Source organism: Colius striatus, chromosome 19, assembly GCF_028858725.1.
Source record: "Colius striatus isolate bColStr4 chromosome 19, bColStr4.1.hap1, whole genome shotgun sequence".
Lineage (NCBI taxonomy): Eukaryota > Metazoa > Chordata > Aves > Coliiformes > Coliidae > Colius > Colius striatus.
The window spans coordinates 9,888,328-9,905,556 of record NC_084777.1 but is presented as its reverse complement, the minus strand read 5'-3'; the positions used below and the strand labels follow the sequence as shown (position 1 = coordinate 9,905,556).

General features: G+C 57.0%; 1 protein-coding gene across 1 annotated transcript; it reads left to right on the top strand.

The window, feature by feature from the left end:
* The first annotated feature begins 4,253 nt into the window (after window positions 1-4,253).
* SAPCD2 (suppressor APC domain containing 2) lies at window positions 4,254-15,734 on the top strand. Its single transcript, XM_062011658.1, has 6 exons — window positions 4,254-4,653; window positions 10,074-10,207; window positions 11,973-12,119; window positions 12,255-12,356; window positions 13,223-13,336; window positions 13,932-15,734. The coding sequence occupies exons 1-6, from the start codon at window positions 4,257-4,259 to the stop codon at window positions 14,058-14,060; spliced, it is 1,023 nt and encodes a 340-aa protein (XP_061867642.1). The 5' UTR covers window positions 4,254-4,256; the 3' UTR covers window positions 14,061-15,734.
* Window positions 15,735-17,229: the final 1,495 nt, after the last annotated feature.

Genomic DNA, 17,229 nt, shown 5'->3' with positions numbered 1-17,229 from the left:
AGGACAGGGGCAGGGCTGCTTGTTTTTTAGGGCCCTGCTTCAGGCTTTGATATACACCAATATCTTCACTATACACCAGTGCATTCCCCAGTGAAATGTGGATGTACAGTCCTTCCCTGAGTCAGATGAAAGGCTGAACCATGGCTGTGGCACAAATGTACCTACACACTGCTCCTGTGACAGCTTCAGCAGCAGCAGCAGGGTGGGATTTGTAATAGGACTGAGCAATTTCTAGCTGGATTCTAATCTGAGGCCTTTGCAGTATCTACCACACTTCCATTTAAACCCCAAACAATTGCCTACATTTAAACTCATTGTGCTGAGACCCCATCAGTCAGAAGGGTGAGGGAATGAGATGGGACATGAGCTGCTGCCACTTCCTACCAACACAAATCCTTGCTCTGCAGACCCAGGCATGTTGCAGAGTGAGCAAACAAAACCACCAGCTTATTTTAGCTTCTCCCAGCCCTCGTGACCAGTCGCCAGGCAGCCAGCAGACTTCCTGCTCCCTGGCCATCTGAGGGGAAAAAACAGTCTGAAGGAAAGAAAAGTGACTTTGTGGGAAGTGCCTGGCCCCCTCTAATGCAAACACAGCATGTCCTCAAGAGGCCCTGTAAGCAGCAAGATGGAAAACCACAATGGCATCTCAGAGCTGGGAAGATCAAAGAAGATAGCCGTCCCCTGAGGGGCCATCAGCTGCCTCTCCCCCATCACTCTCCCTCATTTTTAGCCTCTCCCCAGGGGTTTCCTGGGGACAGATGCACTTCTGTCTTCACAGTAGTATCCCACTGGAAGAGATTCCCTGCACATCCCCAGCTTTGGGGCTGAAAGAAGTTGTTAACAGCAATTGCACATAACTGATTGGATAGTGGAGGGAAGCGCCAGCACTTGGCATCTGGAAGATTGTTTGCACAGCTCTAGGTCTGGTTTTAGCCAAGTCCTGGCCAACCATTCCTGTGCCAGCTGCTCTGTGTGCCAGGCACTCGTGCTCAGGCATGCATGAGCCCACAGACATGTACCTGGTTCCCCACCAGACCTCACTGTTCCTCAGTAGAGCAGAGCAGCTCACAGCATCTGCTTGAACACAGTCATTGGGAGACAACCTCATGGCTGCAGTCACTGTGTGTCCTCTGCAGAGCCAAGAGTCCCATGGGAACCTCTACATGCTGCTGAAGTCAGGATGGGGCTTAATCTAGTGTCACAATCACCCAGTGTCACCCATAGATGGTCAGTGTCATCCATAGATGGTCAGTGTCATGTAGAAAGGTGTCCCAGTCTCCACCACCAACACCCTGTTCTCCCAGTGCTCAGCTGGAGTTTGGGGTGGCTGCAGCCATCTCTCCTCACAGGTTGGTGGGACACACTGACCAGCCTACCAGGGGACCACAGACACCCTGTGCCCTGCCTGGAGAGGGACAGTGGTACATTGGGTGCCACCACATCAGAGCTGTGAGCAGCACTGCAGCATTGCTGCCTGGGGGGCAGCAATGAGGGAGGGATGGGCCAGGTCTGAATGGCAGCTGCTGCTTCCCAGTAGCTTGGAGGAAGGAGAACTGAGTAACTACATTGTTTGTGTTCAAAAACCCCAAAGGCAGCTCTGTCAGTCAGAAGAGCCTGAGCTGGCCCCAAGATAAACTGTTTAGTGAGGGGGAAGGAAAAAAAACCCCAAACAACAAAACAAGCAAACCAAAACCCCAAAAAGCCCTTTCCCAATGATTTTCAAACTCTCCCTAACCTCATTCACCCACCCAGGCTGAGGATGGGAACATTGGTCTGTCTCATGGCAGCCTCTCGAGGACACTTTGATGTGGAGAGTGTGGTAAGCTCAGACCTGCCCTGGGCAGTTGTGTCCCAGCTCTCTGTTGCCAGAGCAGAAAGTTCCACATGGAGGAGTGAGAGCATTTCTGCTGAACCACCAGCACTAGGAATTGTTTCTGGTATCTCCAGATTCTTTGCTGCAACAGATCTGCCAGACAGGGAAGTTGGACAAGAGGCATTAAAGTCTTTTTGAATCCCCCCTGTTATTCCTGTCTGCTCCAGCAAGTCCAGAGATGTGGGAGGAACATAAGGAAAAACTCCTTTTCCTGCAGGTTTAGCTACCAAAGCTGAGCAGTGTCACAGAGCTGAATAGTGTCACAGTCACTGCCCTGTTTCTGGAGCAGAAAGGGGAGGGATGATGCACCACTTCCTTCTCCCTACATCCTACACGGGTGTGAACGTGTTCAGTCAAACGTGGCCAAGCCAAGCAGAGCTCTCAAAACAGGTAGGACAGGTCTGGGAAATGTATGAAAAGAAATGGCTTAAAGAGAAGCAGGTTGTGAACTGCCCAACCATAGCACAGTGGAGACCAGTGAGAGTAGGTCCTTGGTAGAGAAAAGTGAGAGTCTTTAGAAGCTGCTGTGATTGAACTGGGTCTGACAGGGCTGAGAAACTCCGTGGAGGAGTGGCAAGACTGGCCTGAGAAGTCAGGAGTAGGACTAAGGTGCTGAAGACACCCAGGGTAGCTGATGGTGAGGGGAGAACAGCAAAGGCCAGGTGGATGGGAGGACTTGAGGGCCAAGCATTTCCCACTCTCTCTCTTTGAAGCCATCTCAGAGCTAAAAGGAATCACCCCTGTACATGGCACATGGAGTTATCCATGGCATGATGAGGTGCCCATGGCATGGGAAGATGTTTGTGGCATAGGCAGCCTCACAAGCTGAGCACCCAGATAGCAGCTTATCACACTTTCTGGCTGCCACCCTGCTCTAGCATGCCTGCTCCCTGATGCTCCTCCCCTCAGCATTATGAGCATCAAACAAGGATGGGGGCTCTGGAGCTGTGGGCATGTGGCTGCCCAGGGCACCTCGAGACACTCACAGTGTCACCATGGGAATTGTGACAGCAGAGCTTGGCAGTCTGCTTTGTTGCAACACACCATCTGATGGAGGGAGTTTGCAGAGGAGGGCAGCTTTGGTGTAGAGAAACCCATTCTCTTCACGATGCCAGTTCATATGAGGTTTAGAGGATATATGATCCAAATCTTGTTTCTCTCACATTTCTCAACACTGACATATTTTTTCCCCTCTTTTCTCTGAGCCTGTGGTTCCTGTGGGCCCCTACCCCATCTCCTTCTGGCTGGTGGCCACTGGTGCAGCACCAGCCACAGCACTGGGATGCCTGGACTCAGTTCCCACTGGAAGCACTCGCTTCCCCCATGACCCCAGACAAAGCACACGGGGCCCCTCTGTGCTGATGCAGAAAGGGCAGACATCCCTCTCAACTGACACTTGCAAAGCTGCAGTGAGAGCAAGAACAGTGTTCCAGGTCACTAACCCCCTTTGCTCTGGAGTCATGAGGGATGGAAGGTCTTAGGAAGTTTGCCTAACTTCACTTATGGCTAAGAAGTTGTCCTAGAATGCAGAAGAGCATTGCTGAAATTGCCACTCATCTGGGTTTGCAGAAAGGATGTAAATCCCTATTTTCTAGAGCTTAGAGAGTTCCTTAACCACTGGAATATAGATTTGGGGGGCTGCCCAGTTAATACTTTTGGAAACTTTAAGGAGGAATTTGAGTGGTCTGCTTTGGAAAGGTGAAGCAATGGCAAGACAACTGACCTGGGATACACACAAAGCACCAGTTTGAAGTGTGTCAGCTATGGAAATGAAGAGTTTTGCTACGGTGCAGTAAGGACACTACTCTCTCCATTGACAGATATTTGTGATGATTTCTCTCCTTGTTTTTGGAAGGTGATTCCTAATTTCAGAATTGAAGAGACTGATTAACAGAAGGCAAGAAAAGAGCTGCTGTCCTTCCTGCACGGCCACGGTGACTTTGGAGTGCAAAAATTGGACTGTCAGCCGCTGCTTCTCACCACCAGCAGCAGAAACACCCATTGCATTTATAGCGGTGCCCGAAGTTCTGCCGGTAAGCACGATTCGCAGCGCTGGGAGCTGCGGGTGCGGGAACAATGAGGGTTCTCGATGGACACCGGGCCCTCTTCCCGGGTAGGGGGTCAGCGAGCCGGTGCAGGGTCTCGAGCGGCGATGGGACGGAGGAGGAGACGCGTCCCTGGGACCACCCCGGCGCCGGGGCACCGGGACCCCCCGGGCGCGAGCGGGGCGGGCGCCGCGCTGGAACTCAAACCGCCGTCCTCCCGCTCAGCCAATGGCCGTGGCGACCGCCCCGCGCCGCCCAATCAGCGCGCGGAGCCTCCCGACGCCGGCCAATAGGAGCGCGGGGGCCGGAGCGGCGAGTAACGCTCGGGAGCGGCGGCGATGGCCCCGGAGCGCGGCGACCGATCGCTCCCCGCCGGCACCGAGGGGCTGCCGAGGGTCTTCCTGCAGAGCCTCAGGACTCTCTTCGATATCCTGGATGACCGGCGGCGGGGTTACGTGCACCTCCGGGAGATCGAGTCGCGCTGGCGGGGCGCGGAAGCCCGGGAGCTGCCCGCCGGGGTGATGGAGGGGCTGCGGCGGGCGGCGCCGGCCAGCGGGTACCTGACCTTCGAGCGCTTCGTGCTGGGGCTGCGAGCCGCCCTGCCCGGTGCCGACGGCCCGGCGGACGGCGGGCGGCGGAGCGCCGAGAAGCCGCCGAGCCCGCGCTGCGCTGAGGAGCGGCGCGGGAAGAGCGGCGGGCAGCGGGAGCCGGGGCCCGGGCAGCCCCGCGGCCGAGGTGAGCCGGCGCGGCCGGGCTGGGGACGCCGCGCTCGGGCTCGGGTCGGGCGCGGCTCGGTGCTGCCGGGGCCCCGCGGCCCCGCTCCGAGCTCAGCCCGTAGCCTCGCGGGGAGCCCCGCCAAAGTTGCTGCTGGCTTTCGTTTTGGCTTTGGTGGGCTCCGATCCGAGCGGCGGGCGCTCCGCGGGCCCGGGGCTCTGCAGTTCCCTCAGCCCCTCTCCTCCCGTGGCTCTTCGCCTGTTTATAGCGATGCCAAGAAGAATTAAGGGCTTTGCCGTGACGTGTCCGTGGCTGTCCTCTGGCACAAAGTCCAGAGGTGACCTTCCTCGGGGCTGGGTGATGCGGTGGGGCATCCTGGGGGTCTCGGAGAGCCCAGCAGCTTCCCCAGGGCAAGAGCTGCACTGCAGGAGCAGCCGTGGGCTCAGTGCTGAGGATCTGCTCTCAGAAGGGCTTTTCTCACCACTTCATCCACGGTTTTGCAAGATAAAACAAAGCACTGCTCACAAAATTAATTAAAGCTATAATGAAATGGGAAAGCAGCATCAGGGCAATGTCCCCAAGGGCTGTCTGAGCAGCCAGGCTCTGTCTGCAGAGCACTGCCCCTTCCTCAGGGTGTCCTAGGCTCTGCCAGGGCCCCCAGCCCCAGGTGGAACACTGGCCCTGGCAAGAGGAAGACTAGTTCACTGGCAACTTGATTTGATGCCAGTCAGAAGGAGGCATTGTAAGGGAACCAGGCTCTGGACTTCTCTGGTTTGGGTAATAATTCTTTATGTAGAGATATGAAGTGCTTTGAGATCTGTGGACACAAAGGTCTGTGAGAGGAGCTGGTGCTTGTTATTGCAACATGTGAGTGAAGTGACTTCCTCTACCCTGAGAAGTTGGGCTCCTTTGCCTTCCCACACACTCCCTCCCAGTCCCCACTTCTGCTGGGTGGAGGAGAGACTTTAACTGTGGCTGGGGTTCTCTGCTTTCCATTTTGCCTCCAGACTAATCCCTGGAGCTTCATCTAGGGGAATGTTATTAAGCAGACTGGTTCTTCTGTCCTCAAAGAGTGTAAATCTGGAAAAACCTGAAAAAAAATCCTGCTTGGTAAATAAAGAGCAAATTGAAAGCTCTGCCCTGGAAAGGAATGAGCAGATGACTGCAGCAGCTTTCAGCTTGCTGAGGATCTTTCCATTACACTGATGTCCAGAGCCTGCAGGCAGGGTTAGTGCCTCAGCCCTTGCTGCCAGCTTCCCACAGTGCAGGGCCAGATTCTGGCAGTAGGTCTGAGTTTCAGGTGGATTCAGCAGGTTAGCAAATGTTATTACTCCAAGTTATTGCATCTGTTTGAGCTCTATTTGTATCATTTGGGCTCCAGGCTGCTCTGAGCCTCCAGCTGCATGAGGTAGCTTCTGTCAGCACTCAACCATGTGCAATGAGATGGTGTCTCAGTGCTCCTCAACTGCAAAGACTTGGGGGAAACTCTCCCTGGCTGTGTTTTTGGGGGGAAGAGGTGCTCACAGGATGCCACCCAACCTCTGTTTTCTGCTCCAGGGGGCATCTGTGTGCTTTGGAGGTGATTTGGATCTGAATCATGGCAGAGCATGGAGCCAGGTGATCCTCCTGCCATGTCCAGGTGCAGTGAGCCAGTTGCACAGCAGTCTTGTCCCTTCTTCCCTCCTGACTTCAACTAGCGTGAGGGCAGAAGTGCTTCTGGAGAGGTCCCTGCTCAGAGGCAGCTTCCAGCTTCTTGGAGCTCCCCTCAGCCTGGCAGTGCTGGGACAGCCCTCAAGCTGCTGCTGGGTGCCAGTCCTGGTCCTGGGGAGCCAACAGCATCCCCTGGGCACAAGGATGCTGAGGCTGGCAGGGGAGAAGTCACTGGGCATGGAAGTCACAATGACTTCTGTGCCACTGTTGCCCAGGTGCTCCAAGAGTCTCAGTGTTTGGGGTCTTCTTATTCTTGTGGTTCCCCTGAGAGCTGAGACCTGGGGAAGTTAGTGCCCAGGAGGTCTGTGGTGGCCCTGGGCACTGCCTTCTGCCCAGAACAGCACTCGCCTTTGTGGCTGGGGTGGCCTGGCTCTAGCAGCTGGTGGCCCTGGCAGGAGGGAAGGGGTGGTTTGTAGGTAGCTGTTGCTGTCCAGACCATTACAAAGGACTGGGAGAGAAATGTGTAAAGGGACCATGAGTTACCTGCTCCATCCTGGGCACTCACCCTGGCTGGCAAAGGCTGAGCTCAAGGCCTGCAGGGCAGAGGGCTCTGGGAGCGAGGAGGCCATCCTGTATCACAGGGCAGGATCTCTTCCACCTCTGGTGAGCTGGTCTTGCCCTTTGCCTAAGAACTGATCCCAGCTCACTAGCAAGGGCCCTGTATTGTCATCTCGGGTGCACAGAGCTCAGGGAGCACCTTCTTACCACATTCAGCTCTGCTTGACCTGGCACTTCCAAGTAACAGCAGGGAAAACGTTTATAACAGGGTTAAAAGGTGTTGTTTAAAAGAAGGTTGTTTCTACCCTGTAGCTCTTCCCAGAGGTGCTCCTGGCTTTGCTTTGGGCTTCTACCTACTGAAGCAACTCTTAGTTTTGGGGCTGTTCCTCAGCTTCCCAAGCAGGATGTGCTACAGATCTGCTAGGAGAGCAAATGTGTGGCTGCAGCAGTCTTTCTGGGTTCCTCCCCAGTGGATATGGGTGCATGAGACCAAAGACAGTTGGCAAAGCAGGTGAGTGGGTAGTATCTAAGGCTTTGTATGTATTGACAGGCTGGAGACCTGTATGTGCCAGAGCAATGGCTGGTAGGAGAAGCAAGATGCCATAGTGGAGCTGAAGAAGGGTTTTTCCTTTGCTGTGGTGGCTCCTTTCCCCAGTGACACAGTGACAGGCTGAGTGAGGTGCTGAGGTCGCTTTGCCCAGTGCCCCTGAGCTTGAGTCCAGCTCCCATCGCTGAACCGACACAGCACCAGGACGCTGCAACTCCCACACCTCAAGGTGATGGGTGGCTCCTGCAGCCACAGCCACTCTTTCTTGCCCCATATCCCTCCTCCATTGTGCCCATGTGCTTGGCTGAGGAGGCTCACAGGGCAGTGCTGTGCCAGCCCAGGCAGTGCTACCACCCTGCCCCGGCGCCTGCAGCCGCAGGGAGCGGGCAGAGCTGTGCCAGGCAGCTCTGGCGCCTGGCAGCCGTGTGTGCCCAGCCCTCGGGGGAAGGATGTGGCAGGGGGTGTCTGGCAGGGCCCAGGGAGGAGGTGTTTGCCCCAGCTGCCTCTCTACCTGCCTTCACCTGCCTGCCTCCCTGCTGCTCTGGTTTGAAAGTCCAGTTGGGAAAGAATCTCTCCAGGAAAAGCTGTGTGCAGAGAGCAGGGTGAGCACGAGGTGGGGGCTGCTGGGGCAAGAAGGGAGGTGCAGCAGGTTTGCTGCTGCCCAGGCACGTCTTGGGAGGGTGCTGGCTGCACCCATGGCTGCCCTGGTGACAGGTTCAAGGTGGCAGGGCAGTGATCTACCAGCTTGGCCAGAAGCAGGATCTGAGCTGGCCTGGCTATGGCCACACTGGCAAGTTTAGCAATGTGAGGCTTGTGCTGTCTTTATTGCAGGTGCCCAACCAATACCTGCCTCAGAGGGACAGCCCAGGCAGGGGATGTCTGATCCATCCTAAAACCTGCCAGCATGAACTTAATCTGCAAAAATAGGTTATGCATGGATTTGCACCAGTGTCATGTGTTTGTAGCAGATCTGTTGCTTGCAGGATATGATGTCAAGGGGGTTAATGAAGCTTTGGACAACCTGCAATCTGATTTCCTCTTATGGTTAGATGACAAGCAGGAGTCTGGGAGTGGATGCCTTCATGGCCAAGCCCAGGGCCAAGCAGGAGCTGCCCTAAGGAGGAGTTGGGTTCCTGGCAGAGCCTGTGCCAGCCAGGTGGGAGCCAGGGTCCCATGAGGGCAGGACCAGGGGAGGCAATATCACTAATGATTGCCTGGGCCAGGACTGACGAAGCATTGGCTGGAAGCTGCCTGCTTTGTGCAGCTGATGAGCACCAAGGTCTGCTGCCAGCCTGGCACAGACAAGTCAGTCATGGCTGAAGATACTGTGCTGGTAGAATCAGAATGTTTTCAGCTGGGAGAGACCTTTAAGCCCATGGAGTGCAGCCTCTGTCCCAGCCCTATCACCCACCAGCCCATTGCCCTCAGTGCAACACCCACCCAGCTCTGAAACCCCTCCAGGGACCGTGACTCCAGCACCTCCCTGAGCAGCCCCTTCCAATGCCTGACAGCCCTGGCAGCAAAGCAATTCCTCCTCACATCCAGCCTGAATCTCCCCTGCTGCAACCTGAGGCCCTTTCCTCTTGTTCTGTTGTTTGTTCTGGAGAGAACAGATCAACCCCACCTCGCTGCAGCTGCCTTTCAGGTGCTTGTAGAGAGTGAGAAGGTCTCCTCTGAGCCTTCTTTTCTCCAGGCTGAACAGCCCCAGATCCCTCAGCCCTCCCTCATCTGACTGGCCCTGATCACCTGGTTGTCCTGCATAATAGAACTTACGATGATCTACTCCATCAGCTTCCAGGCCAGTGAAGTCAAACTGACAGGTAGAAAGGTGAGAGGAGGTGCTTGGGCTGGTGTTTGCTCAGCTTCTCCCTGCCACTGCTGTTTGCAAGTTAAATGATGGTTTAACCCTGGCTCTGTGCCAGGTGCTCACCAAAGCTGTTCTAACACTCCCCCTCCTAAACTGGACAGGGGAGAGAGAAAGGCTCACAAGTCAGGATAAGGACAGGGACATCCCTCAGCAGTTACACTCATGGCAAAACAGCCCCAGTTTGGAGAGAACTGGTTTCATCTATTAACAATCAAAACTGAGTAGGGAAATGAGAAATAAAACATGAATCTCAAAAACCAGCTTCCCCATCCCTCCCTTCTTCCCAGGTCTCTCCTTCCTCCCCCCCAGCAGCACAGTGGGATGGGAATGTTACAGTCAGTTCATCACAGATGGACTTTGCTGCTGCTTCCTCTCAGGGAGAGGCCTCCTCATGCTTCCCCTGGCACAGTGTGGGGTCCCTCCCACGGGAGACAGTCCTCCACAAACTTCTCCAACGTGGGTCCTTCACATAAGCTGCAATTCTTCACAAAGAACCCAGGGTGGGTCCCCTACAGGGTCACAAGTCCTCCCAGGAACCTGCTCCAGTGTGGGCTTCTCTCTCCATGGGTTCCCAGGTCCTGCCAGGAACCTGCTCCAGCTTGGGCTTCCCAGGGGGTCACAGACTCCCTCAGCACTGCCACTGGCCCTGTCAGATCCAGGGGAAGCCTCTAGCAGCTTTTCACAGAAGCCACCCCTTATGCTCCCTGCTACCAAAGCCTGGCCACACAAGCCCCCCACAGCCACCCTGCAGAAAGTCCCCCAGGACTGGTCACTAGGAGGTTGTTGTTGCAAGTGTGTGTTGCTTTCCCTCTGTCCCAGGTGGTGATGCTAAGGCTGCAGGGCAGTGCCAGGGGGATGGCAGCCATGCAGGGGCTGGGGACACTCGGAGGCACCAGAGGGGCCGTGCAGAGCACCGCAGACACACCATCACCAACGGCGTGGACTTCGGCGTGGTAAGGAGCCAGCCCTGCCTGGGGCTCCAGCCAGGGGAAGGTGGAGGCAGGGATCTCTCACTGCTGACACCAGCTCTGTCTGGGCTGCATGTGTGAGCCCTGAGGTGTCAGGCACATGCTGGTATTTTGGATACAAAGCTCTGGTGATGTGTGTGGAGATGCTGCCGTTGCTTCCAAGGTGCTTTCTGTCCCAAGTTGTGCCAGACAGGGGGAAGGCACATGTTCCCCTGAGCCAGGGCAGCCCATGGAGCCAGTGTTTGACTGCACAGTGACTTCCCCAGGGGCAAAAACTCACCCATAGGCAAAACAAAGCTGGGGAAGTGGCTGGAGCACAAGTCTGATGGGGAGCAACCGAGGGGATGGGGATGTTGAGCCTGGAGAAGAGGAGGCTGAGGGGAGACAGGAGGCTTCAGTGAGCTGGGGGCTGATCCCTTTTCTCCACTAATGAATGCCAGGGAATGGGCTCAAGTTGCCCCAGGGGAGGTTGAGGTTGGAGCTGAGGCAGAACTGTTTACCTGAGAGTGGTGTCAGCCCTGTGCCAGGCTGCCCAGGGAGCTGGGGGAGTGCCCAGCCCTGGAGGGATCCCAAAGCCGTGGAGCTGAGGTGCTGAGGGCTGTGGGTCAGTGCTGGGCTGGGCAGGATGAGGGGAGGGCTGGGACTGCAGTAGCTTCCAGGGCTTTTCCAACCCAAGCAATTCTGTGATTCTATGATACTGTTCCCACTTTGGAGCATAAAGAGACAGTTGGAGCAGGTTTGAATCAGCAAGGACTGAATCCCTGTGTTGCTGTCTCCCCCTGACGCTGGGAGGATGTTTGGCCCCCAGAGCAGGGCACTCAGCTCTCATTAGGCTGATTTCTCCAAAGCCCAGGGCAGTGGAAGCTCTGGCATCCATCCTGCAATCCATGACACACTCAGACCAGTTTGTGCTGAGCCCTGAAGTGAGGGATTGGAGCTATGCTGCAGCCCAGGACCCTTCACACCACTGCAGCTGCAGTCACTCAGCTGGTGCGTTTCAGCCAGTCCCCCCTCATCGATCGGCCTCATTTCCCCGTGGCCACAGGGGTGGCTGGGCTGAGCCCTTCCATGAGAGGCTGAGCACTGTTATTTGTAGGCAGCTCTGGGTACAGCACTGTCCCCTCCCCTTCCCCCTCTGAGTGGCACCAGCCAAGCCCAGTGCTCTGCCTCACTCCTGCCCCAGAAGCTGCCTCTGCCCCCAGAGCATCCCATCCTTAGTGAGATGCTGCCTGTGCCTGTGCCCAGCAGAGCTGCAAATGCCCCACAGCTCTGTGGGATGATGCCCCTTCCTCCAGTTGCCATGCTGGCCAGCCAGCCAGGGGGGCCCAGAGCAGGCCAGGCAGGTACAGGCTGCAGCCCAAGCTGGATGGGGGTCTTTGCTACCTACAGCACCTTCTTCATGCCCCTCAGCAACAGCCTGCAGAGCACCAAGGCTCTGTGCTTCTTCTTGTGGGTATGTTCATTCCCTTTGGTCTGTCTGTCTAGGGGGTGGAGGGATTGATATGTTGCAAACAGCATTTCCAGGAGCAGCCCTGCTGTAAAGGGTGACTGGGAGGCTTTGGGTAAGGCAGTGGGGATGGGGAAGTGCTGGTGGCCTGAAGAAGGGCTTGGCCTTGTGAGGTTGGTGGTTGGACTCTGTGATCTTAAAGATCTTTTCCAACCAAAATGATTCTGTGAAGAAACCATCTCCTGAGGCTTGACAAGACCTTGGTGGAGAGGGGATGACATCTCTGCATGCTCTGTCCTGCAGCTGAAGCACATGAAGGAGCTGGAACAAGAGAAGGATTTCCTGCTGCAAGGTCTGGAGCTGGTAGAACGCGCCCGGGACTGGTACCACCAGCACATCCAGCTCATGCAGGAACGCCAGAGGCTCCTGGGGAAGAACAAAACCAGTGCTGTGAGTCTGGGGCTTCTTGGAGTGCTCATCTGGGAGGGTCTGGGGCTGCTCTCTGTGTTTGGAGAAGCAGGCTGGGACTTAGCTGGAGCTGGCCCCATGGTAACCCCCAGCCTCTTCTTCCTCCCTGTCCCCCAGGATTTCCTGCAGGAGGGCAGCCAGAGCCACCTGGGCCGCCTGCTCCCCAAACTGCAGGAGGTGAACCGCTGCCTGAGCGACCTCCTCTCTGCTGCTGGGAAGGTGAGAGCAGCTGAGTTGCAGCTCATGGTCATTTCCACAAGCCTGGGACCTGTCCTGTCCCCTCCTCGTGCTGGTGACAGTGCTGACATTGCAGCTGCCAGAGTTTCACTGGGCTCTGGGGAGGTGATGCTAGAGAAGAGAAGGCTGAGAGGGGCCCTTATCAATGCTGATCAATCCCTAAAGGGTGGGTGTGGAGAGGATGGGGCCAGTCTCTGTTCTATGGTGCCAAGTGCCAGGACAAGGGGCAATGGGCACAAGCTGGAACACAAAAAGCTCCATTGAAACACCAGGAGCAAGTCCTTTGGTGCTGAGATGAGGGAGCCCTGGCCCAGGCTGCCCAGGGAGGGTGTGGAGGCTCCTGCTCAGGAGATTTCCAACCCCACCTGGACATGTTCCCGTGAACCTGCTTGAGCAGGGGGTTGGGCTGGAGCAGCTCTGCAGGACCCTTCCCACCCCCACCACTGGGAGACTCTGGGGTTCTATGGCTTGGCTCCATGGACAGCCAAGAGGACAGAATAGCTGGTCACAAGCTATGCTGGAGGATGCTCAAGCCATTTAGGGGACTAAAGGAGGTCCTTAATAGAATGTAGCCACTGTCAAGTGAATAAGGAAACCATCCTGCTGAGCTACTGAGTCAGCCTGCTCAGAGCTGTCTCTCCCAGCAGGCTCGTGGCAGGAATGCTGCCCAGCACTGCCTGCCTTGCTGGAGACACTGCAGTGGCCTCTGCTGGGATCTTAACCCTGTGCCAGGCTTCTCTGCATGCCCTGTGTGCCACAGAGCTGGCTTCTGGCCTTGGGAAAAGGCTGAGAAGGGCCACCAGGAAGGAGGCTCAGTGTCTCATCCCTTCTCTTTGTCCCCTCTGCAGCCAGGAAACCCCTCATCAGCCCTGAGCAGGCCGGTCCCCACAGTGTCCCCAGCCTCAGCAGGCTCCCAGCAAGCCATCAACATGCTGAAGGAGCAAAACCGGCTCCTCACTAAGGTGAGGGGGGGTATGGGGGGAGGAGACGCCCTTGGGAGGGGCAGGGTGAGGGGCAGGGTGAAAAGTGTTCCTTCAGCTTGGTGATCCCAGAGAAGGGTTGTGTGGGCAGCACCTGGAGACTCTCTGTCCTGCAGCTGTGTCCAGTTGTTTGCTGGGTGAGGGTCTGTGGGCAGGGATGGGGCATCTCTGATGAGGGCAAAGGCTGTGACAAACACAGGGCAGAAGCAGGTGCTGAGGCTGAGGTCTGTGGGCAGGACTGGGCATCCCCTGTGCCCCTGCCAGGACCCAACACCCTTGATGCATTCACCAGGACCCCTGGGGCTCACATCCCAGCACCTGCAGTGTGGCACTGACAACTTTTTACTCCTCTGAGCAGCATTCTCAGGAAGAACCTTTTCCCTGAGAGGGGTGTCAGCCCCTGTGCCAGGCTGCCCAGGGAGCTGGGGCAGTGCCCAGCCCTGGAGGGATCCCAAAGCTGTGGTGCTGAGCTGCTGAGGGCTGTGGGTTAGTGCTGGGCTGGGACTCCAGGAGCCTACAGGGCTTTTCCAACCCAAGGAATTGTCTGACTGTGCTTTTCCTCCTCTGGCCCATGCAGGAGGTGACTGACAAGAGCGAACGCATCACGCAGCTGGAGCAGGAGAAATCTGCTCTGATCAAGCAGCTCTTTGAGGCTCGTGCCCGCAGTAACCAGGAAACGAGCCAGCTGGACTCCACCTTCATCTAGTGCTGGGCTCCCTGTCCCTGAGCTTCCCCAGGGGGTTTGGGGGACTCTGGCCCAAACCCCATTGCACCCCTTGCTCCAGGTGTCGTACCCCGAGGTCTGGAGCTGCCGGTGGCATCGCTGCAGGAGGAAGCTGAGACAGCATCTGCCTCTGTTGCACCTGGGAGCATCCCCATGCTGCTCTCCTGGGGCTTCCCAGCTCTGCTGCTCTCCAGCTGCTCCTCTCCTGTGTGTGACTGAGCACAGAGACCCTTGTCCTGGTACCCCTGGTGTGGGGGGAAGCAGAGCTGCTGGTGTGGGGCAGAGCTGCTGTGCCCTTGGCCTGACTTAGGCTGAATTTGGCTGCTGTCAGAAAAAGTTGATGCATCTTCAACACTCCATCTGGCATCTCCAGGCAAACCTGGCCACTGAAGGGTGGCCTGGGCCCTGCTTGTACCTCTCTCAGAGACTGGAACTCCCATGGGACACTCTGCTGCCTGAGCTCTGCCCTCCAGTGCCCCCATAGCGGGCCAAGGCCGTGCCCAGGCTGGGGCTCCTCCTGGGGCAGTCCCTCTCTCCACTTTGCAGTAGTGATGCCATAGTCACTGTTTACATGTCTGCAGGCTCCTGTAGTTAGTGAGCCATAGGCCCAAAGGAGGTAGTTCATACCTCTGAGCTGCTGTTTCAGGCTGAAGCAGACACCTCCACATCCCTTTATTTGTCTTGACCTGGCAAACAAGTTCTTCTGCCAGGCTTTGATCTTGTTTCTCATGATGACTTTAAGAGGAGAGAAGATGTTGGTACCCTCCTGCTGTAGGACACAGCCTGTTTCTGAGGGGCTTTGGGACTGGGTTTTGTCTTTAACTGAAGGTGGCTGACAGAGCTGAGGCTGGTGGACTCTTTCCTTTGCACAAGTGGAGGAATGGCAGCTTTCCCTGTGCTGGAGGTGGACACTGACTCCCCAGGGTGAGCTGCACCCCTCTCTCCTTCTCTTTGTGGGTAGTGGGTGGTCTTAGTGTGGGTCCTGTTAGACTGGTGCATCTCAGAACTCCTTCTCCTTCCTACCCAGCTCAGTGATGATGTTTGAGCTGAACAACGTCTTCCACTGTGGTTTGGTACCTGGTATTTATGGGCCTTTCCTAGGAGACCCTTGTGAATCCCCACGTAGCACAGGCCTGGCCCTCTGCAGCTCCATGACCAGGACCTTTCCTTCAGGGCTGTGTCATGCTCTGACCTTCCTGGCACAATGCTGTGGCACAGGGCACTGAGCTGGGCAGACAGTGCTGGACCTGCCCTGCCCTGGGGGCGAAGGAACTGCAGAGCAGTTCTTCCCACTCCTGTTTTATCTGTTCAGTGCTGGCTATCCCATCCAGCTCCTCTCTTTGATGTGGATTTTGCCCTGAAGCACACTGCAAGGCATGAATCCCTGCTCTGCCCTCCTGTCTGCTGCTTTTTGCTGGAGTAAGGCTCAGCAGAGTGCCAGGGATAGGGAGGAGGAGGAAGAGGAGCAGGGCTGGGGTTATATCCCCTGCCTAACAGGTTGATAGCTATCCCCTGGGCATCACTGCCTACCATCTCTTCCATGATCCCACCTCTGATGTCCAGTGCCTGTTTTACCTGAGGTTTCATTAAAAGTGACCCTCTTTGTGAGGGGGGGGGTCACCTGTCTGTAGGGATAATAAAGTGGGGTGAACTGTTTCATTTTTCTTCTATCTCTCTGCCTCAACCAGCCCATCTGCTGCCGTGAGTTCCTGCCAGTCCTGTCTCAGGGGATGGGGAGCGAGCTGAGGCTGCACAGTCACGGCCTCAGCATGAGGAGCCCAGTCTCTGCTGCAGCCCACGTTCTTCTGCCCTTTCCCATTGCCTCTGGGCTTCTCTTTGCTGGGGCTGGGGACTCCTCCCCCAACCCTGTACAACAGAATCATTTCAGCTGGAAAAGCCCTGGAAGCTGCTGCAGTGCCAGCCCTGCCCTCACCCTGCCCAGCCCAGCACTGACCCACGGCCTCAGCACCTCAGCTCCACGTCTTTGGGATCCCTCCAGGGCTGGGCACTGCCCCAGCTCCCTGGGCAGCCTGGCACAGGGGTGACACCCCTCTAGGGAAACAGTTCTGCCTCAGCTCCAACCTCAGCCTCCCCTAGGGCAACTTGAGCACATTTCCCCTTGTATCATTCATTCCTGGGGAGCAGAGCCTGAAACCCAGCTCCCTGCAGCCTCCTGTCAGGGAGTGTCAGAGAGTGCTGCTGTCTCCCCTCAGCCTCCTCTTCTCCAGGCTCAAGACCCCCATTCCCTCAGCCCCTCCCCAGCACCCTTGTGCTCCAGCCCCTTCCCCAGCTCTGTGCCCGGCTCTGGCCACACTGCAGCCCCTCAGTGTCCCTGTGGCAGTGGGTGAGGGGCCCAGCACTGAGCACAGCCCTGGAGCTGCAGCCTCCCCAGGGCCCAGCACAGGGGACAGACCCTGCCCTGCTCCTGCTGCCACCCCACTGCTGATCCCAGCCAGGATGCCACTGGCTTTCTTGCCCACCTGGGCACGCTGCTGGCTCCTGTTCAGCCACTGGCACCAGCCCCCCCAGGCCCTTTCCCTCCAGCAGTTTCCAGCCCCTCTGCCCCAGCCTGGAGCAGTGTCTGGGGTTGATGAGGCCCAAGGACAGGACCCAGCCCTTGGCCTTGTTAAACCTCATCCCATTGCCCTCAGCCCATGGCTCCAGCCTGGCCAGGGCCCTCTACAGCCCCATCCTGCCCTCACACAGATCTATGTACCCACCCAGCTTGGTGCCATCAGCAAACTGACTGATCCCCCTTGATCATTGATGAAGATGTTACACAAAACAGGCCCCAGCAGCCTGTGCCTGCAGGCTGGGAGTGGAGCCCAGGGGCCTGCAGCCAAGTCCCCAGCCGGGAGAGGCGTGTGTGCTGCGGCCTCTTTCAAGTGGTGCTCAGGCCACGCAGAGGCCCGGCCGAGGCCAGGACGGGGACGAGAGTCACCCTGAGTTCCCATTCCCTGCCTTGGCTTGGGTGTGGAGCCCGTGAGGTCTGTCAGAGCAAAGAGAGGGTCATTGTCCCGTCTCAATGAGGCTCTGTGCAGAGCTGGGGCCGGTCTCCCCTCACCCTGAGGGCTCCGTTGTCCCAGCCCAGGCCCCGGCAGCACTGGCCCCAGGCCCCGCTCCCGTGGGGGAGCTCCAGCAGTCCAGGGGT

Coding starts and splice junctions, on each gene's coding strand:
- SAPCD2 (XM_062011658.1), top strand. CDS start 4,257: ATGGCCCCGGAGCGCGGCGACCGATCGCTCCCCGCCGGCACCGAGGGG. Junction 12,120..12,254: donor GGAAGAACAAAACCAGTGCT/GTGAGTCTGGGG, acceptor CCTGTCCCCCAG/GATTTCCTGCAGGAGGGCAG. Junction 12,357..13,222: donor TCCTCTCTGCTGCTGGGAAG/GTGAGAGCAGCT, acceptor TCCCCTCTGCAG/CCAGGAAACCCCTCATCAGC.